Genomic DNA, 23,231 nt, shown 5'->3' on the forward strand with positions numbered 1-23,231 from the left:
AAGGCATGAATGCCAAACATGAAGGACTATTGTTGGTCAGGGTGTCAACTTTCTCCATATATTTATGTCTCCCTATATTTCCTGTTTAAAATATATATATTTTAAAAAGTGGGATGCAAATTTGTCCACACAATGGTAAATTAGGAATATATAGATAAATCGTTTTCACCAGGATCAGTCAGCTACCAGAATCCAGCACAGCACACGTAGCGTTAACCACCTGTTGTGAATGTGCATCCTCTTTATCTCCCATTCAGAAAAACCAGTCAACCAGCAAAATTAGAGGGTGATCACGGTGGGAGCTAACTATGGTTTTGATTATATGCTTGGTGCATATGAAAGGTTAGGTGTGCATACATTTCACCTCCACCCACAGTACTGGACCTTCAACAATTCCCCCAGCTGCACAGTGCCCTGAAACAGTCCCAGATATTGGCACATTTAAGTATTGATTATACACCAGGGCAGAACACACACAAAGGGAGAGCTTTTAAATTAATATTCACTTTGCAGCAGAAACATGGCAATTATGACAGATGGTAACTACGCTTGTTTTAGTGTGGAGAAAAAACAAAAAGATTTCAATGGATTGAATGAAATTCAGTTTGACTTTTTCTCAAGATAAAAACAACAATAAACAAATAGAATGTATTGGGGTGAACCACAGTTCAAGTTGTCAGTGAGGGAATGTTCTCCCTCAGACACCTCAACAAGATTATGTTATAACTACATTGACAGTCTGACCCTGGGAGACAGTTTCACTCAGCACCATTGGGAACGTCAAAGAAAACAAGAAGCATGCTTCTGATCACGCTCATCTCCTGTTGTGTCGTCTTTGGGGATACTGCGGGCTCTTTATCTGAAGACCGCTGATTGGTGCCTGAGTTGTTGGGAGACATGAAAAATGTGTCTGTTTAAAACAAAAGTTGTTATTTGTTTTCTGTGCAGGTCTGCAGGTCCATAGTGAAATTGCAATATATACAATGTGTAACCAGGCAACACAGGACTTTGAGAGAGCTATGTTTGGCTCGTTAGACGTGGTTCTAAGCAGCATTAGAAGACAAAGTGACTAGAAGCCAAATTCAGGTAATACAGTCAGTTTGGGCCTTGTACATTAATTTTGCTTAAATATTTATCCATAAAACTGTGTTTGCAAAAACTGAAGATGAGGAATACACTTCAAACATACAAAAACAGCTTAGTGTAGGCAACCTGTTTAGTCACATATTAATATGTCCACCAAGCTGTGGAGGAGATGAACAAAAGCTAACTAATTTCCGACTGATACTTTCTCTTTGAAAACCACTGCTACGCCACTCTAACAACGAGGTTTAAGGAAAATTACCAGCTACACATGGAATTGTGTGAAAGTATGTTTTACAGTCTACTGAATTAAAACTGAAAGCTGAGTATCTGCAAGGGTTTTTATCCTCAACCTTAAGGGGGTTCTGAGTGAAGGGAGCGCAGCTCGTATTCCTACTTTAATATCATCATAGTCATTCGAATTTAAGTGTTTGCAATGGAAAGAACTATAAATGTTGTTTTAAATATCTGCCTGTGTTTGAACATTCATGTCTGAGAGTCTGACGTGCAGGAAGGATGACAGAAAAGGGGAGAGCGTGTGTGTGCGCGCAATATGTATGTATGTGTGTAACTGCAAGTGAGGCTGGAGGAGAGTGCGACAGACCAGGAGGAGAGTGGAGTGAAAGAGCCGCACATTGTTCAGACTTAAGGCTTCAACCTGAGTTTACGCAAAGGAATAACAACACAGGGACACACTGGAGGTAAGAGCATTTATATCCAGTAAAAAAGCTAGAGATGCTCCAGTGCAGAGCTGCAGTAAATCACTGTAATTTTTATTCACTATCTGATATAGGAGGCACTTCATCGTTCAGACTAAAATAAATCTCGGGTGTCATTGTGTAATCAACCAGTTCATTAAACTACTACTTTTTAATTACCTTTGTTTACACAGTAACAGCGCTTTACTGAGGATTGCAGATCTCTCTCTTAATTCTCCCAAATTATTATACGCTACATGTGATCAAGTCAATATTTACTTGAAAAGGAAGAGATTCGATTTCTTTCAGCTCATAGGTTCTTTTACAAGTGTCACATACAAGTTTTTATTGAATCCAAAACAATGCATTTCTGGCTTTTTTGTATCTTGGTGCATCAGCTGTTAATTTACCAATCAATCAGTTATTACGTCTTTACATATTGTAAAGTAGATGAATGAGGTTCAAACACTCGCAGGTCTTTTTCTTGTGGCATTAACTCCATTACAGACTATTACATGATTTGACTTGTTTAGAACAAAGAACGTGTTGAATGAATGAAAATGTGATGTGTCAAAAATGATAAAAGCAGTGAGGTATAAAAATAAATCATGAATATTGCAAGATACAGAAAAAAATACAGAAAAAGGAGATATGTTCTGTGTTCTCTTTTTTTGTCTGTGTTCTCCGTGCCCCCAAATAAATTGAAAAGTGTGCACTGTTATTAAAGTCTGACTTACAGTCAGACATTAAAGTTCCCTGTTTGGCATTTGTATAATTCCTGCAATCCTGTACTGACTTCATGCAGTTTTAAAGCTTGTGAAAAAACACTCCAACCCATCAAGATATGACATTTTTGACTTTCATAAGAGACGGTGTCATGGAGACTTTGCTGAAACAGGTTATTTTTGTCCACTGACATGATTCAGACTCACGATTTTGATTATTTATTAAATCATAGCAGAAAAGTGAAAAGTATGGTCTCTACTTCAGGGACAAAAGCTCTGACAACTGGAAAAAGCTTCTGGGTAACATATGGATTGTGGTGTTGTGTTAACAGCTGCAGACTAGATAATTGATTGCATTGCTCACTGGCCTCAAACAATGATCAATTAACATTCAAAAAAAGGATGCTTTTCCATTTTCCTCAGTGATTTCTATAAGTGGCCAACATGTGATCAAATATACAATCTTTCAGAAAGCGATTCTTACTCATTTTAGGGCAATACATGTTACTTCCATAGTTCATCATTGCTTTCTACACCTATTTAGCATCTTCTGTAAAGTTGAATTCCTTTAATGCAACTCTGTTTAAAACAGTTCAGGCTTGTATTAACTATATTGTATTATCTATTGTTTAATTCAGTTTAATGCACATCAGTTTAATTTGATACATTTCAGGGCTGTGATAGATTGAATTGAAACTTAATTCCATTAAACTGAATTAAAAAGTTTCTTCTACCCGCCTTGAGGTCTGGCATTGTCACGCAGTAGATACATTTGTCTGAATAATTTAAAAAAATGTAATAAAAAGAAATTGTCTATAGAGACTTAGAGACAAAACAAATGTGTCTGGCACAACGGGGCATTCAGATCATGATTGTGCCTGCTAAAGCTGCCCGACAGGACAGGTTAAAAAAAAACAACTACTGTTCACGGCAGTGTACACGCAGGTGTTATGTCAGCCAGAACGATATGGTATTCTGTTCTGGCACCAAACTAAATAAATCAGTCCATTTGCAAGTTTTATACATAGCAATGTCAAGTGGGTTCATGTTTTGCAGCTGCCAGGCAGATATTCAGTCAGAGACAGAAACTAATGTTACTCCAAGGTCCTACATCTGCAGTCAAACCACAAACGTTGTTCCTTTTCATCCTTGTCTATGAATTCTTACTTTTAGATGTCAGTAAACTCACAATCACTGTTCTTATATCCAGCAAAGCTACTGTACCTATTGACGAGTAGTAAAGGTAAAAATATTTCCTTTTTATCTGAAGTGGTAGGTTGTTTTAAATGTAGACCTTTAAGGTGTAAAAAAAAAATGTAATAAAAAGAAATTGTCTATAGAGACTTAGAGACAAAACAAACGTGTCTGAAATTATAAATATTTTTTTATTGATTGGCTCAATTGTTGCCTCAAGGTGCTTTATGATGTAAGGTAAAGACCCTACGGTAATACAGAGAAAACCCAAATAATCAAATGACCCCTATAAGCAAGTAAGAGTAAGAGAACCAGGCTCAGGCCATTGGCCGTGCCCAGGTGGGGCAGACTGTGGAAGACAGCCAGAGTTTAATAATGAATAATTTTAAAATTAGTGCAAGTTTAAAATGGCTATATTTTAATAATGGACGATTTTACGTGGTGCAGAGCATCTTGTGGTAGCCATAGTTATGCGGAACCTTCTACCAGATTGCAGAAGTTGGAACAGTTTGTTGCCAGGATGGGACGGGTCCTTCAGTATCTGCGCTGCTCTAGTCCGGCATCTCCTGGTGTAGGTGTCCTGAAGCGGGGGGAGAGCAATCCTGCAGCAGCGTTCTGCTGTACGGATCACTCTCTGGAGAGCTTTTTGGTCCTTCACACAGCTGTTCCCGAACCACGATGTCATGTTCTGTGTGAGGATGCTCTCCACAGCGCCTGTATAGAAAATCCTGAGGATCTTTGGAGAGACCCTGAACTTCCTCAGTTGTCGTAGGTGATACAGGCGCTGCCTAGCCTTTTTGGTCTGGACCTGAATGTGGGCAGCCCATGTCAGGTCTGAGGAGATGTGGACACCAAGATACTTGAAGGACTGCACCCTCTCCACTGGAGCTCCATTGATGATAATGGGCTTGTAGTCTCTGTGCTGACCCCTTCTGAAGTCCACCACCAGCTCCTTGGTCTTGCTGACGTTCAGCTGGAGGTGGTTGTCCTGGCACCACGATGCCAGATTCTTCACTTCATCCATGTAGGCCGCCTCATCGTTGTTGGAGATGGGATAAGATTTTCATGATTCCGATTCCATTTTCGATTCTGTTTAACGATTCGATTCTTTATCGATTCTCTTATTGATTCTTATTTTTAAAAAAGGAGAACACTAAGGTCGATTAGCTTAGAACTTTGTTTTATATCTTCTCTTTGAACAAGATAGAAATTTAGGAGTAACATGGCCTTACAAACCCAGCAGTGAGATATTAAGAGATCCACAGCTTACGGCTCTTCAATGGGGTGTCACGGGGTCCCCAGGAAAAAAATTGTAAATGTAAAATAATAAAATAAATATTCTTCAGTAGCAATAACAAAGTATAACATAAATTATTCTGTAGCAATTACACAAGAATATTCAGTAATGTCCCTGCCTACAATTAAACACATTCACTTACCGAAAATCGGAGCATCTGCTGTGGCAAATGGGTGCAAGCCTTTGACCACAAACTCAGTCACTGCTCGGTGACATTCGTCTGAAAGGAGACGCTAATGGTAGACTGCAGTGAGAACTGCCAGCATCTGAGCCAGCCAGACTCTGTCTCTCTCATCATGGTCACCTAAATGCACAGTAATGGCAGGTTTGGTAATAAGGAGCGGAATTAAAAACACGACATTCATTTAAGGTTATCACGTGTTTTGTGAGCAAATGCTTTTGCATATTCGTAGTGTTTCCTCCCTTAAATGAAATATCTACTTTTCAAGTATTGCAAGTTGCCCTGTTGTCATCCGTTCTCGTAAAGTATAACCAAACTTTTGAGCGTGGTGAGATCATTCGGGGCGACTGGAATTGATAAGGGAATCGTTTGCAAAAATAATACTTGCTATACAAATACATGAGGAATCCAGTAATCAATTCATAATCTGTTGCACAACCTCTGATTTCTTTATATTTTCTTATTTTCTTTTCTTTCTTTCTTTTTTGCAACATGAGGTTACTTCCTGAAACAGGTGCAAACATGAAAAGGAAAACTCCTTGGTGGTTAGATATAAAGAAATGGAGGTGGCTCAAAGCTTTTGCACAGTGCTGTAATGATTCTCATATACATATAGATGAACATTACCTGACAATTAAGTGATGTGGTAAGTGCCAGAAGTAACACTTTCTTTATCTGCTATATAGTCCTGCGTTCAGGGTTGAGGTAGGAAATACTCTTAGTTTAATAATTATCACGCAGTTCTTCATTCTTTCCTTACTTATTTTGAAACTCATTATTTATCCTCACTATTCAGTGTTGTCTACTGTGTGTTCAACTGGATTGATGCTAATAACGGTTTCCTCTACTTTTTTCCAGCCAGTGAGCTCGGCTAAGTTGGCAGGATGTCAGCTTTCAACTGTTCATTTGATTTAATAACTGAAAACGAAGAGTGGCTTTGTCCTAAAGGAGAAGCGTGCACCAATATTACTCATGCCGTGAATGGGACCTTTCATAATCTCACACATCTGACAGAGGAGGGGTACCTGGAAAAATATCTGGGTCCTCGTCGATCACCTGTGTTCCTCCCCATCTGCCTGATGTATCTGATCATCTTCCTGGTAGGCGTTGTGGGGAATGTGCTGACGTGCACCGTCATTGCACGCAACAAAGTCATGTGGACACCAACAAACTACTACTTGTTCAGCTTGGCCGTGTCAGACCTGTTAGTGCTACTACTTGGCATGCCATTAGAGCTGTATGAGCTGTGGCAGAACTACCCCTTTCTTCTGGGAACGGCAGGTTGCTACTTTAAGACCTTCTTATTTGAGACGGTCTGCTTGGCATCCATCCTAAACGTGACGGCACTGAGCATAGAGCGTTACATCGCCGTGGTCCACCCTCTGCGAGCAAAGTATTATGTGACACGTACTCATGCTAAGAGAGTCATTCTCACTGTGTGGGGTGTATCAGTTTTGTGTGCTGTGCCCAATACAAGCCTGCATGGGATTGTCTTCTTGCACAGTTGTTCCACAGACCCTGCTGGAACCATAAATGTGGAGATTCCCGACTCAGCCATGTGCACATTAGTGAAACCACGCTGGATGTACAACCTGACAATCCAGATGACCACCTTGCTGTTTTTTATTCTGCCCATGCTCACAATCAGTGTTCTTTACATGCTCATTGGGCTGCAGCTAAAGCGTGAAAAGATGCACCAGGAACTGGAGCCAAAATCTGGTTTCGGACAAGATAGCTGCTGTAACATCCGCACACAGCAGCAGAAGGCACGTCGCCGGCAAGTCACTAAAATGTTGTGTAAGTATATGGATCTGCTAATGTGCCAACTTTTACCTTCTAGTTCACAGTCTTGTTATGTAGTTTGTGCAGAATTGAGTGCTTAGTTAGAGTTAGTTAACTTTACCTTTAGGGACACTGCTGGTGTGATCACATAATCCCATCCCATATGGATAGTAAGTCTGTAGTCTGATATAAATCAATTAAAAAAATTTTTTAATAAGGAAAACAAGAAGAAAGGGTTAACTCAAGTGTCACTTTGTTATATTCTATCAGAAACATAGCTTTGAAAGGGTTTGTCATGGCTCACGTGTGCTTTTGCATCACTCAGTGGTGAAGGTGAAGTTAAATTGCCAATCTTTCTCAGATGTGACATAATTTATTGACCTCTATTTCAAAGCAGCGTTTGGTTGCATGATAGTAAGACCTCTAGGGTCATTGTCATCCTCCTCTCAGGTCATATTCCTTCAACAAAGTGCAAAATATCGAAGCGTTGTGACTTTGAACAGGTCATAGTATTCTTGGAAGATTTTCATCAATATGCCTGAAAGGAAGAGATCAAAGGAGCTCAAAGAAAGGTAGGCAGTTCGTGCCCAACTGTCAAGAAAAGTCACTGAATGCTTTTGATGAAAGCAACAGAAACAGCTCCAGCTTTTGATACCCAGCAGGGGACTTGCAGTCAGAGCCTGCAAAAAAACCTGTCCAACTGTGTGATTATGAACATCAGTGTGCTTCTTGTTTTTTCAAGCAAACAATATTCTAGATAGTTCAAGCCAAATACAACAAGCTAGTTCTGTCAGTTTATTTGTAATTAACAGCTTCTTCTCAATGTACATCTTATATGCTTTGTAAAATTCAGAACAGATCATAACTATGTGAAGTTACCGTTTTACCTCTTAGAGTACAGTCACACAGACTGAACCAAATTCAGGAAGTGTTCATGTTCATTCATTGTCTGTGCAAAGGTGAGATGTGCACACTGTACAAGACACCTTTGGAATAACAGAGTGTTTTTCTGAACATGGCAGCACTAAAAGAAGTATTTTCACTGAATTCACTTGAGGAGATGATATAAATCCCTGGGAATGTTCTGGATACAGTTTAACCGACCTTTGAAAAGTTGGGCCAAAACAAAGCAGAAGATTTTTTTTCTGGTAACTGTTCTCTTTTCAACTTACGTCCTCTTTCATTAGTGTGTCTCATATTTTTCTTCAGCATCTATAATATTGCCACTTTTTTTAAACATCTTTTTATTCAACGATGTGACAGGTTCTGTTAAAATAAAAATCAATCCTCAAGTTTGGTGAATAAATTTCCTTGGAAATGTAAATGCCTCAAAAAACGTGTACTCTGCCGGTTAGTCTGTTAAGACACAAGAAAACTGAAATTAGCTTCAAAGTAACACAAAAAAATCTTTTTTTTCATTTCATTTTTTATTAGTTGTAATTTTCAGCCACAATAATCCAGTCGACAAGTCTGCCAGACAGAATAATGTCTCAACTAATTAGAATGCACAATTAAAGTTCAAACAACAATTAGAGATGAGGAAAATGTGGTCTGGCATTTTGAAAAATTCTTGTTGTCTTGTTGTCTTTTGTATGAGATGTTCTTTGAAGTGATGACTGTTATTTGGCTGGGAAAGGGCTAAAAATGAACACAGGTACCTAAATCAAGGTTTAAATACTCATATATTGCATCGGTTAAGCATGAGGAAAACACTAATGTTGAAACATCCCCTCTCATTGTGTTCTTGTCTCTCTCGTGCTGTTTTTCAGTTGTCTTGGTTGTGGTTTTTGGAATCTGCTGGGCTCCATTTCACACTGACCGGCTAATGTGGAGTTTCATCAGTGACTGGACTGACACCCACTTGGAAATCTTCCAGTATGTGCACATCACCTCCGGAGTGTTTTTCTATCTCAGCTCAGCAGTCAACCCGATCTTGTACAACCTCATGTCAACACGCTTTAGAGAAATGTTCAAGGAGGTCATGTGCCATCGGCCACATCCCATCACTCCCAGAAAACATTCGCTCAGTGTCACCCGGGTGACGCTCCGCAGTACCCTGAGTGACGCGGCGCTCAGCAACGGAGCTGCTGTTGTTGAGGCAGAAGACGAAGAAGTGAGAATGAAATATGAGACCAGTTTTTCTTGTTAAAAACAAACAAACACATTTTATGTCATGTTATGGGGGACACATTAAGAGAGACTTGCTTGTTCTGAGCCAGTGCATCCATCAGCTGTCATCAACATCCAGTCTGCACAGATGCATCAGCAAAATATCTAAAATAGTCTTAAGTGGAAGAGTTGCAGAAAAAAAGTGCACTCCTCTGCTGAAGCTGTCAGACCGCTGTCTGTTTTGAAAACTTAACCCATAACTCAGCAAACCACACACCCCACATGAACACTAAACTTTTTTAAGAGGGGAGGCTTTGTTCTCTGGCCCTGGAGGCCGCAAACGCCGACGCAGAGGGAGAAGATCTGGCGTTCTGGTTCGACTGAGACGGCGCACTTACAGACCACCGTTACCCAGTTTATTACTGGCTAATATGCAGTCTCTGGAGAACAAGCTGTGCGAGCTTCGGGCACGGATCTCATTCCAGCGAGAGATGCGGGACTGCTGCGTGATCTGCCTCACAGAAACCTGGCTATCGGACAAAGTACCGGACTCCGCAATACAACTGCCGGGGTTCTCTGTGCACCGCGCGGACAGGTCACAGGATCTTACTGGGAAAAGCAGAGGCGGTGGTGTGTGTTTCATGATCAACAACAGCTGGTGTGATTATGCGAACGTGCACCCGGTCAAATCCTTCTGCTCACCGGACCTGGAGTACCTGATGATTAAGTGCCGGCCATTCTGGCTACCGAGGGAATTTACAGCAGTGATTATTACGGCTGTTTACATTCCCCCACAAGCCGACACTGACCGTGCACTCAGGGAACTGTACAGCGCGATCAGCAGCGAGGAAACCGCACACCCAGAGGCAGCGTTTATCACAGCCGGAGACTTTAATAAGGGAAACCTGAAGAAAGTCTCACCAAAACTCCATCAACACATCCTTTTCAACACACGTGGAAACCGGCAACTCGACCACTGTTACACCTCTTTCCGGGATGCGTACAAAGCCCTCCCCCGCGCCCCATTCGGCCAATCAGATCACTGCTCCATCCTGCTCCTGCCCGCCTACAGGCAGAAGCTGAAACAGGAAGCTCCAACCCGGAGGGCGGTGCACTGTTGGACGGACCAATCGGAGTCTGCGCTGCGGGACTGTTTTGATCACGCGGACTGGGAAATGTTTCACGTGGCCGCCAGAGACATTGATGAATACACAGACTCAGTCTGTGGATTTATCAGGAAATGCGTGGAAGATGTCGTCCCATCCAGAACAGTCAAATCCTTCCCAAATCAAAAACCCTGGATTAACGGAGATGTTCGCGCGGCACTGGCGGCACGGAACACCGCCTTTGCCTCCGCGAACACATCGGACTACAAACACGCACATTACCAACTCCGGAAGACGATCAAAGCAGCCAAACGTGAGTACAGGGACAGGGTGGAACAACAGTTTGACAACCCTCGGAGTATGTGGCAGGGACTAAACACGATCACAGACTTTAGAGGGAAAACCAGCACACCGCAGACCACGGCCTCTCTGTGTGAGGATCTAAACGTATTCTACGCTAGATTCGACACAGCGAACACCATGAGACCGGACAGTGTGCGCACCGCGGATGACGTCAGTGCGCACACTGTGTCTGAGGAGGATGTGCGGAAGTGCTTCAGGAAGGTGAACGCACGCAAAGCTACTGGTCCGGACGGGATTCCCGGCCGCATCCTCAGGTCATGCGCGGCTCAGCTGGCTGGAGTGTTCACGCACATCTTCAACCTTTCCCTCTCTCTGTCTGTAGTCCCAGCCTGCTTCAAAATGGCCACCATCGTCCCTGTACCCAAATCCTCCACCATCTCCTCATTGAACGACTGGCGACCTGTAGCCCTGACCCCCATCATGAGCAAATGCTTCGAGAAGCTGGTCAGGGACTTCATCTGCTCTGCACTACCCGACTCACTGGACCCTCTACAGTTTGCATACCGCCACAACAGGTCCACTGATGATGCCATAGCCCTGACACTACACACTGCCCTGTCACACCTGGAGAAGAGAGACACGTATGTGAGGATGCTGTTTGTAGATTACAGCTCAGCATTCAATACCATCGTTCCCTCGAAGCTGGACAGGAAACTGCAGGATCTAGGACTGAGCAGCTCCCTCTGCAGCTGGATCCTTAGCTTCCTGTCTGACAGACGCCAGGTGGTCAGACTGGGCAGCATCACCTCATCCCCCATCACACTGAACACTGGTGCTCCACAGGGGTGTGTACTGAGCCCTCTCCTGTACTCACTCTACACCTACGACTGCACAGCCACTAACAGCTCCAACATCATTGTGAAGTTTGCGGACGACACTACAGTGGTGGGTCTTATCACCAACGGTGATGAGACGGCTTACAGGGAGGAGGTCAGCGCCCTGACCCACTGGTGTCAAGACAACCATCTCGCCCTCAACGTCGCAAAGACAAAGGAGTTGATAGTGGACTTCCGGAGGTGCAGAGAAGTACACACCCCCATCACCATCAGCGGCGCTGCTGTGGAGAGAGTGAGCAGCTTCCGGTTCCTTGGCGTACACCTGGCTGAGGATCTTACGTGGTCAGTACACACAAACAAAACAGTGAAGAAGGCGCAGCAGCGCCTCTTCTTTCTCAGGAGACTGAAAAGATTCGGCATGAGCCCCCGCATCCTCAGGACCTTCTATCGCTGTGCCATTGAGAGCATCCTCACTGGATGCATCACCACCTGGTATGGCAACAGCACCGCCTACAACCGCAAAGCTCTCCAGCGAGTAGTGCGGTGCTCTGAACGGATAATTGGAGGTGAGCTTCCCTCCCTCCAAGACATCTACAGGAAGCGGTGCCTGAGGAAAGCGGGGAGGATCATCAAGGACTCCAGTCACCCCAGCCATAAACTGTTCAGACTGCTTCCATCAGGAAGGAGGTTCTGCAGCATCCGGTCCCGTACCAGCAGACTGAGAGACAGCTTTTTCCATCAGGCCATCAGACTGCTGAACACGTCATAGACACCTCAGCTTCACTACTGGAACTTCAACATTATGCACTCCACACTGTATATAAATGCCACTTGTTTTGCACATATTCAACTCTGTATATTTTATATATTTTATTATTATTATTATTATTATTATTATTATTATTATTATTTATTTATTTATTTTTACTATTTAATTTGTAAAAATGTGTATACACACACACACACACACACGTAGGAAAATATTTAGTATACACATCCAGAAATGCATACACTATTATATATTGTACATATATTTATTAGTTTCAGGTTGGCCATTCTTGTATTTTGCTCGTTTGTGTTGTTGTGTTTGCACATCTCTGTTGCTTGTGGGGCTCGCACACTAGAATTCCTCTCGCATGTGCTGTGCCAGTGTGCCTGCACATGTGATGTGACAATAAAAAGTGATTTGATTTGATTTATGCTGATCAAGCTATAAAATATGTTCCATGAATGTACACACCCATCGGTTTATAAAGTTCTCAATACAGGTCACTACTATACATTGCAAAAAAAAAGCACTGCAGTACATGTGGTTACATTACTTTGTTGTTACTCCAAAAAGCACATTGTTACATAATTACCAGTTAACAATATAAACCTCCCAATCTACTTCTATTTATCCCAGGAACCACAAGTAAGCCTGCAGTCTGTCAGTGAAGTGCTCGATTTGGATGATATGATCCTGTGAGGTCTTTAAGATCACCCTGACTATTTAAGATCTTGCATGTCAGGGGGAGGATTGTAAATTAGATTCTGGATTTAACAGGGAGCAAATAAAAAGTATATATATGTGCTCATTCTAGTCCCTGTCTAGTACTCTCACAGCAGCATTTTAGAATGAAGGATAGCTGGTTATAGCATACTTTTAAATGATGACATCGGTGTATTCTGAGAACCTGCATTCTCAACTTGCACTACAAAAGAGAAGCGTGGAACTCAACTAGTCCTGAAATCTACAGGTTTCTTTATATAATAACGGCAGGAGGCCACTGAAAAAACAGTTTATTTAAGCAGGGCCTTAAACATAACTCCAAAATTTCTGCCAATAGACATGACCAAGATGGCTGCCAAGTGGTCAGACTTGTTTCTATGTGAACCAATAAATGTGAAAGTCAGAAAGAAGCCATATTTGTGTGTACAGTAGAAAATGCTTTAAATGATGATATCATTGAGGAGTAATCTAGACATACAGGTTGCAGACAAAATAATAAAATGACCAGTTGTGTTGAACTTATTTGTTATTTGTTAAAATACTATGAATATAATTTTGAATGTAAAATATTAATGTCTTTTGATGTAAGAGGTAAACTACACAATATGTATATCAAAATATTGGTTATTTCTATCATCACAAACTACCTTGATGTGCATTTGAAAAATGTGTATGTGTACTGCTTATACTGGTGTTTTAATGCTTTGTGTACTTCTTAGAGTTGTAATATAAATGTTCTTTACTCACTGTTGCCGTTCAAAGTCTCAAAGATGTAACATATACACTCAAACCTTTTGAGTGGATTTTTTCGGAGTATTGTGTTGAAAACAAAACATATTCAATCTTGGCTGTAAATGTGTTAAAAATACACATTCAAACCCATTTTTAAATTGAGTCTAGAATTTGTTTGTTTAGTTTTGTATCAGGAATAAAATGTTACTTTCACAGTGATTAGCCCCACTGTGAAATGTAGGAATGGCAAAGCTTGACTTTATATTTTAATTGGTCAAGCATGTAGTGAAAATTCACCTAAACTTTCTCACCAGCCGGCTAAGGTCCCACTTCCACACTCTCCTGTCGTTCCTGTTATTAGCAAAGGGACTTCATAACAATAGCAACTAGGTGAGTGATGATGCGTCACAACAGTTCACGTTATTGTCCTTATTTCAGCCTCACCACACCTGAAAAAGACAAAAAAAACAAAAAACAAATCGCCTCACTTTAACTTTAACAGCCACCTGTGTGTAACAGAAACAAGGAAAAGAAGAGACTATGTGTTGTGGTCAAGAAACACATAACAAGTTATAGGATCCATATTCTCATCATTACGAAGACAACAGCTAAAACAATCTTATCTGCAGACATGCAGATGATGGGGTCAACATTCTAAATGATTTTCAAGTCAGCGTGTCCTGGCACGTGTCACATGGTACTCATGGTACTCTCAGTGAAAATTGGCCTCATGTCGATTAATCAGCCACTTACCATTTTATTCTCCCCCCAAAAACAGTTTTGAGTACTTTGTTTCTGTGCCAGAACAACATATCACATAACAAAGCACCTAAAGGTCTACATTAGAAGATAACTCAGAAAAGCTGCAGATTTCAGCATGTTAACGTCACTGTTTTTCCACAGAGGACCCTTTTAGCAAGTGCTGCAGGCTCCTGGGATGCTGAGTGTTGCGCTGCTTTGCAAAACACCACATGTCTAGCTGAAGGCAGTGTGGGGTAGCAAGTAGAAAATAATAGGGTAAGTGCTTTGGCATTTTGCCAGCGTGTGCTTTTGCTTTTACAAGTTTAAATTGAGGCAAATTTTTAGAATGAAACCTCGGACAAGTCAAAAGCTCAGCAGGAGTGAGAAATGCAGCTGATGGTCACAGATGGTGTGAGCAATACAGCGGTTTGTCTTTCTTACCAGTTTACAACCTGCTGTGGCACAACAGGGAAAGTAATGAAAGTTGTTTTGTTTTTTAAATCAAAAGGGTAAAATTACAATAAACGGATTCGACATTTTTCATGACAACACTAAACCAGTGGGAGCGAACAACAGCAGGAAACAAATTTCACAGTCCGTCTCCTGAAATAAAAAGGGGTGCGAACAAGGGGTGTAAAGGGGTGCGCTTTCTTATCTCAAAAAGGACCATTTAGAAAAATGGAAAATACAAGTTTCAGTTAAACTTTTTACCACACACTGCACATGAGTGTCCTCCTGTCTTACTTCTCTCTCGCAGCTGATTGCCCCGCCCCTCCCTGAGCCTGGTTCTGCCGGAGGTTTCTTCCTGTTAAAAGGGAGTTTTTCCTTCACACTGTAGCCAAAGTGCTTGCTCATAGGGGTCATATGATTGTTGGGTTTTTCTCTGTATTTATTATTGCAGGGTCTACCTTACAATATAAAGCGCCTTGAGGCAACTGTTGTTGTGATTTGGCGCTGTGTAAATACAATTGAATTTAATTGAATGAGGACTGTGTATCAGAACGAGAGCATCTAATAACTTCAAATCTGTTCACTAAAAACTCAAGGGATGCAGATTTGTTCACACTATGTGTCATCACCTCTCAAATGGTCTTCTGTTTAAACCTGGATTTTTTGTGACATCTCAAAACATTGGCATTTTAATTCCTGCCGGCCTGTTATTTCGCTAAAATAACTGTATGACACCACAAAACAATTTTAAACATCTCTATCTGGCTTTGTTTAGCAAGCTATTTGTGCTCAGGGCCAGAAGTCCACTGAAGGAAATTCACACAAGTCATGTGTATTTACAGGTATTAACCATGTGTGCCTCTTCCTTAAAATTGAAAAGGCATTGCTAATAGATTTTCAAGGCCTTTCAAGATAATCAAATCTCTCAGGGCTGGAGGCAGCGTAGTTTTAGCTGTTGTTAAAACAATATCTGGTTTTCAGGCAAAACGTTTCTCCTGAGGAATCTGCTGGATCAGCGTAATCATTACCAACAGGTACCATCAGCCACATGATTCTCTGGAACATCTGCAGTTTTCATATGTACCTACTTGACATATCTGAACAAATTGAAAAAGGTAAATTCTTTTATAATACACATGTAATTTGTGGAGGCGGCTTTTTTGCAAATGTAACACTGTGTGCGAGGTCAGGCTACTTTTTGGAGTAAAGTTGTGCGATAGGAGTGAGAGCAAAAGAGAGAACGGGTGAGAGTGGGAAGCATTTTTTCCTTGTAGTTTTGTGAGATACTTCTCATAATGCTACTTGAATCTGACTTTTTGAGGGGAAAATTTACAAATGTCAGAAATGCAGACTGTTTTATCCTCAGACTTTCATCCACTTACTAGATTTCATATTATATCTAACCCACAACTCTGTAACTCGCTCCATAGATAAACATGTTATGTTACAGCAGCATATTCATTACTGAGACTTGTAAGTATTGTAGATATACAGTATGCACAGTTTCCCTACATATAATGTTTGATCAAATTTAATATGAGAACATTTATGAATGTTTCCACATTCATGGATAAATCATATCATGAGACATAGAAGTTATACTTACTTACTTAGACTTAGTTCCTCCTACGCCGAGCGGCGCATCGGGCAGCTAGTGATCTCCATCGATGTCGGTCAGCAGCGACTGCTTCAGCTTCGTCCCAGGCAATGTCGACAGTTCTCAGATCGTCCATAAATGTTCGACGCCATGTGGTCTTTGGTCGGCCTTGCTTTCGCTTGCCAGTGCGTGGACGCCATGTCGTGGCAATCTTAGCTGGGCGATGAGGGGGTAGGCGTAAAATATGTCCCGCAAAGCGAAAGCGCCTTTCTGCAACAACATCGGCTAATGGGCGGGTGCCTGCTCTTTGTAGGACCTCCTCATTTGTTATTCGGTCCCGGTAGGAAATTCTCAGGATTCGCCGCAAGCCACGTTGTTGAAGCACGTTCAGGTGTTGAATAATTGCACTTGTTGAGCGCCAGGTTTCACTAGCGTAAAGTGCAGTAGGGAAGACTATAGAGTTCAGTAGTCTGATCTTGACCCTTACATTCAGGGAGGTCGAGTTCCAAATAGGTTGGAGACGTCGCAGGACACCAACTGCCTTCCCTACTCTGGCGTCGACATCCCGATCAGAGACCCCGTCATTCGAGATGATGCTGCCAAGATATGTAAAATTCTCCACCTCTTCAGCACGTTGTTGGTTGATCATGACAGGAATGCGGGCACGTGCATAGCCAACTCGGAGTACCTTGGTTTTTTTGGCGCTGATTCTTAATCCAACTTTCGTTGCCTTCCCCTGCAGGGCCGCGGTCAACTTTTGGAGGTCTTCCTGAGTCGAGCCCAGCAGGGCGATGTCATCTGCGAAGTCCAAGTCAGTGAGATTACGCGCTTCGTGCCAGGGCACACCGATGTCAGCTTGGTCAACTGATCGTCGCATGATGAAGTCAATTACCAACAGGAAGAGGAAAGGGGATAGCACGCATCCTTGTCGGACGCCAGTATTGATCTTGAAGAAGGCTGTGCAACCATCATCCGTCCGGACGCAGCAACGGGAGTTGGAGTAGAGACAACGAAAGGCATCTACAAACTGCTGAGGGACTCCATAGTGGCGTAGGATAGCCCATAGAGTCGGCCGGTGGACGCTGTCAAAAGCCTTCTCGAAGTCAATGAAATTAATAGAAATCTTCTTTTGGTATTCCAATGTTTGTTCAATGATCATGCGGAGGGTGAAGATTTGCTCGACGCATGACCGGCCACTCCGAAACCCAGCCTGCTCTTCTCGCAATCGTTCGTTCACAGCGTGTCGTAGCCGATTCAAAAGAGCGAGGCAAAACACTTTCCCGGGTACCGACAGCAACGTGATGCCCCGCCAGAAGTTATACAGTGCATACAAAACAAATATTTACTAGTGATGGCAATTCATAATTCAAGGTTTTTCAATCCTTTCATATTTGAATTGTAATAACTATATATAAAATTAGTTTATATTTAAATCAGTGCAGGACCTGAGGAGGTCTTCTGATCTAATTTAAGATGATGACTAAGTCTAATTGACTGCCCCATCCAGACAGCAGCATGAAACAATGCTCCCACTGTGCTTATCCAGCCATGTAAGAGTAATCCAACAACGTAGTGGTGAATGGAGCCCATTTGTTCTGACTTATCACGCCGGTCTCTGTCCAGATCCATGTGTGCTGCAGGACAGTGAGTCCTCGACACGGTTAAATAAAAGGGACTTGATTGCCTTTTATTCCTCTTAATTAGCTTTGGGACCTGCAGTAATTTAACAGCTGTAGTGAAATATCTACATACTTGAACGAACTTATCCTGCTCTAACCAAAGACTATGATGAGGCAAGAAAAACTTGGTCCCTTTGTTCTCACTTGCTGGTTGGGGTTTCTCTTTGGGCCAGTGTGAAGCAAAGCAAAGAGTAATCAGGAGTCTGATCAAGTGACATCATGTAGCCTTGTAACCTGTCCTTGCTGTATATGGGACCCCAGGGTGAACATCAGTTGGAGGTGTGAAAAGGGAGAGTTTTGGGGAACTGAGTGAGGTCCTACATCAGCAACTCAGATGATGCTAAAAATAATCAGCTGTGTTAGTCAATTCAATTCAGTTCAAAGGTCCTGGGTTCAAATCCACTGGCTGGCACTTTGCTAAGTGGAGATTTTGTGCTCTTCCTGTGCCTGTGAATAACTGTCTGGCTCTCGCTGTGTGTACGCTGGCCTGTCCAGCATGTATGCTTCCTCTTGCTCTGTGACAGCTGGGATAGACTCCAGCCCCACTGCAACCCTGGCTTGTAGAAGCAGAAGAAAACAGATGGATGGCTAAATGAATAAAACTGTGTGGATCAGCTGTGAGGCATGCAATGAGGAAGCATTTATTAAACATTAATACTGACACTATGGGAAAAGGAATTTCCCATTTAGGAGTTTCAGCACCTAGGTGCTTTCATTTGCATGTTCTCCCTCCCTGTCATTCCTCCCACGGTCCAAAGAGGTGCTTATGAAGTTAACTGGTCTAAACAGACTATGGATGTGAATGTGAGTGTGTGATTGTTGGTCCTGTTTGTACCTCACCTCTTGTCCTTTGACAGCTAAGATAGGCTTCAGAAAATGGATAGATGGGCGGTTTGGCTCTGTCCTCACATTTCTTCATTTTATCTATCTGAACATTGTTTAAAAAACAGTCATATTTAATTCTGTAAAGAGTTGGTCTGGTCTTCAGGCAGAATGTAACAGAAAAACAAACATGTTTCATGATTGATGTGCTGGTTTGTATGAGCACAAACTGCACTTGGTTGATAAGTGTGTCACTCTTTGTGGTTAGTTGGTGCATTCACTTGGTCACTTTACTTGATGATGAGCATCATGGGAGAGAAAGCCAGCTCAGAAATTAAAAGTATATATTTTTAATAACTGCAGCCTGTTTTTTGAATAAGACATTTTTATTTGTGTCCATTTTCATCTTTTGCGATAGGACTTGCAAATACCACATGAAAAGGAACTGGAAGTGCAGCATGATGATTTAGAAAAAAACATAAATGAGAGAAGTGGACAATGTCCAGTTGATTCTGTTGGTGTTAATGTGATGTTTCTGCTGTTTTGTCTCCTGCAGCTTATTGGCTTTTCATTTCTACTGACCAGCAGTCAGCCACATTACCTCTCTTCCTAATGCTCTGTTTGACCACAGGTATTATCACCATCATCATTACCTGTGTTGGCTGCAAAATACCCTGGAACAATTTCAATTTTCAAGTGCACCTTCTTCCTGGAGGGGTTCAGCTACATTAGTTACTATTGTAACTAATGTAGCTTGTGGGAGATTGAGGGAATGGTTACCTCTAAAGGTAAATCTTCAGTACTAACATATACATAAAAAAGCTATAGCTTCAATATGATCTTTTACACTTAACAAATGCCTTAGAACAAACCTTCTGCCAAGATCAAAATAAAGGAGCTAAAGTATTCTGTCTAATAGTGGTCATTGCGCTAACATAGTAATAAAATTGCAATACGATAACATAAAGGTGCAAAACGTTTGAAGTTCTTAGCCTAACTGCATCATCCCAAGGCTTAGCAGCAAGACTATTAAATTTCACAGATAAGATGAATTTTACCTTGATGGGGTGATGTGGGCAAATCGTTGTACCACCCACTTGAAGTGGTAATAATTTAACCACAGCAGCGGTAAAGCTGCAGTCCTGCCATGTTTAATGGCACCACAAAGGCAAAATACACAGAACTCCTTCTAACTGTTGAATATTTCTTAACATTGCAGTGGATTTTAATCCCAGAAATGAGCCTGCCGAAAGGTAATTATTCAGGAAGCCTGGACATGTGACCATAAGGACCCTTCATATCAAAGGAATACTTGCCTTTCACTGGAGCTCTTAATAGACACTCTTTCTCTCGCTCTCTATGTTGTAATATATGCAAAAGTCTTGATCCACATCTTTTCTCTTTACATTTTACTCGTCAAATATATATGAAAATACCATATAGAGAGAAAGTCAGTATTTAGTGTGACCTCCCTTCAGTCTTTTATATTGCTTGAACCTTCTTTGGCAAGCTTTCTTCAAAGCTCTTCTTTGGATGTTTCTGCCTTTTGTTCTATTTTCGGTCAAGACGATCCCACAATGCTTCAATAATGTTCAGTGCTAGCCTCTAGATGCACCAGTAAGACCTGTTGCCATGGATTTTCAGTGCAGTTCTTGTGTAATTTGACATTCTTCAGCCTTTCCCCCTGTTCTCCTTTCCTTAAGTATGGCTTTGTGAAAACCGCCACGAGACTGTAGCAGCATAGCCACAGCATAATTTGCAGTCAAGCAGTTTGGCATTATATAAATAAAATTGAATTGATTTGGAAAAAAGATCCAGCCCTGACTATAAACTTTATCAAAAGTACACCTTCAAGCCTAATCTTAAAAGTACAGGGAGTGCCTGTCTCCAGAAGCCAGACAGGGAGTTGAGTGTCCAAAACACATGTAATCCTGCCCTACTGAGATAACTGGACATTATACAAGTCTGTAAGATATTATGAGGTCTTACATCCTTGGAAATATGAGATATGAGAGCATGTTCTGTCTTTCTGTTCCCCGTCAGTATTCTGAATGTGCTACCTTCCTCTAACTGTAATTTCTTTATAAAGTTACTTTAAGTTACGAACAATTGCAGAGAGAAATGGTTAAGTCCACGCAGTCATGCAAAAATTATTAGGAGGCTGGTGCAGTGGATGACAAGATAACTACACGAGGGAGGCTTTGCTCTTACATCTGTTACATCTGTTACATCTGTTTCATAGCAACAGAGCTAAAATGATTCATGTCTCACAGTCACATCCTTTATTTCTAACTAAATACACTTTCTGGTTCTGCAGAAGCATAAGAAGATCTACTGACCGCACCAGGTCATACCTGGAGATCCTCGAGCAATGGTTTGTCTTTTTCCATGGCCCGGGGGAAAAGAAAGGGACAGAGTTTGCAATCAGACCTCAGAAGCGCTGTATCAACCTACAAATTAAGAAATTAGGATGGCAGAGTCAGTTGCTTTATTTAGGTCATGTTTGAAAGGATTCTTTTATAAAAAGCTTTCCATGATTTTGACTTTTTTTTAGTCATTTTGTTTCATTCTGCCTCACCTGTAAAACACTTTGTAATGGTTTTACATTTAAATTGTATGACAAAGCGAAGAACCTGAAATTATTTCATAATGGACATGCAGCTATGACCTCCTTCACACCGAAGTAATCACTTTTTGTTGCTCACTTGAATGTGTTTACACGTCTTTGGAGGGTTGATAGAAAAACAAGCAATGCCATTCACCAAAATACTATCAGTTTTATGTTTACTATTAAAGCTGTCGCGATTTACAATGGAAATTAAAACGTAAATCATATCATCAGTTTAAATTCTCTCATTTGCAGAATGAGCAATGATGCTAATAAACTTACTGACTAATGAACATCTGAAGATTTATCTGTCTTTGCAAGAAGCTCATGAGACCCAGTGCATGGCTAAACCCTCAGTCTTAAGTAGTGCACATGTATTTTTCTACTAAATACTTAATTCTGATACTATTGCACGTGCCTCCTGAAAAGAAATGTTGGATAGACGCAGGACATTTCCATGACACAAATTTCCATCTTGGATGCTGCCTGTTTTATCTTTTTGCCCCCCGGCGAGGTGAGTAATGATGGCACTTCTCTGAAGGATGTAGCTTAATGCTCATTTTTCATTGACTCTAAATTTGCATACTGGGGATTGAAAATGTCTTTAAACTAGGCTGGAGCCTACTTTAAGATGCCATATGGCATAAAGGCTGAGAGGCAGGACGAACCGTGTACAGAGTGCCAGTGGATACGAGGATTAATGCCCCATTCATGCTCATATTTACACACCTACGACCAAACTAGAACTACTGGTTAACCTAACACATACAGATGTCTTTGGGAGGGCGTCTAAGTACCCAGAAAGGTCCTGCACAGGGAAAAATGGAAACTGCACCTAGTCAGGCTCCAGCTAAGGGTTTGAACCCAGAACTTTCCTGCTGTGAGGTGACATTTCTAACCACTGTGCCGCCTCCTGAAGGAGTATGAGCTGTAGCTTATCCGCTCCAAGCTTCGGCATGTTCTCCGGTAACAAGTGGCTAGTTGAGTTGTCGTTGCCTTTCAATCAGCTCAAAGCAATTAGTCCACTCCCCTCTGACCTCTGGCACCAACGAGTCATTTTCAATCACAGAAATGCAATTCACTGGACATTTTCTTCTTTGCAGTCTATATAAACCATACACCACACACAACAAACCATAGTGATTGTTGTGTGTGGAGGTCGCAGTGGATCACTAGTTTCAGAAACACTCAGAACAGTTTGTCTGGCACTAATAACATTTTCTTCCCCATCCTGATTCTCATTTTAACCTGCTGAGTCTATCAGCAGTTTGCCTTCACCATGTCTACATGCTTGAGTGCGCTGAACTGCTGCCATGTGATTGGCTAAATGACATATTATAAAGCAGCTAAACAGATGTTCTTATGAAGTAATCTGTGAATTTGTGTAGCAAATGTAATGTATATCTAACAACATAGTAACTGAAATGTGCACAAACTCAAATAATATCTTATGTCATGATTGCTTAATTAGGCCTTTTTACTTGGTGTAAAACTCAGAAATCGTGTCATTTGACATATAAAAATGGCTGAAGATTTGATGCTGGGGCAGATGGGGGCTCTAGTACTTATCACACACAGGAGTAGACTGACATAGGGCACGTTCTCACCACTTGAAATCCTCTGTTTGATTTAGCCAAGGTGTGACACCTGGATAGAGCATGCAGGAGGCAGGACATCACACCCGCTAGCTTTGAATTTTCTGAATATATTATCTGCTATTCTCCCATATTGGCTCAGTCAGACATTAAACAGACTTTGTTCAGGGGAGCAAGTGCTGCAAAGACTGCTCAAAGATA

General features: G+C 41.6%; 1 protein-coding gene across 1 annotated transcript; it reads left to right on the plus strand.

The window, feature by feature from the left end:
* The first annotated feature begins 6,045 nt into the window (after positions 1 to 6,045).
* On the plus strand, positions 6,046 to 9,378 carry nmur1a (neuromedin U receptor 1a). Its single transcript, XM_085431166.1, has 2 exons — positions 6,046 to 6,975; positions 8,730 to 9,378. Exons 1-2 carry the CDS (start codon positions 6,063 to 6,065, stop codon positions 9,107 to 9,109), a joined length of 1,293 nt encoding a protein of 430 aa, XP_085287292.1. The 5' UTR covers positions 6,046 to 6,062; the 3' UTR covers positions 9,110 to 9,378.
* Positions 9,379 to 23,231: the final 13,853 nt, after the last annotated feature.

Source organism: Copadichromis virginalis, linkage group LG15 (genome assembly GCF_057382275.1).
Source record: "Copadichromis virginalis isolate Kocher_CV1m ecotype Utaka linkage group LG15, C_Virginalis_male_GT1.1, whole genome shotgun sequence".
Taxonomy (NCBI): Eukaryota; Metazoa; Chordata; class Actinopteri; order Cichliformes; family Cichlidae; genus Copadichromis; species Copadichromis virginalis.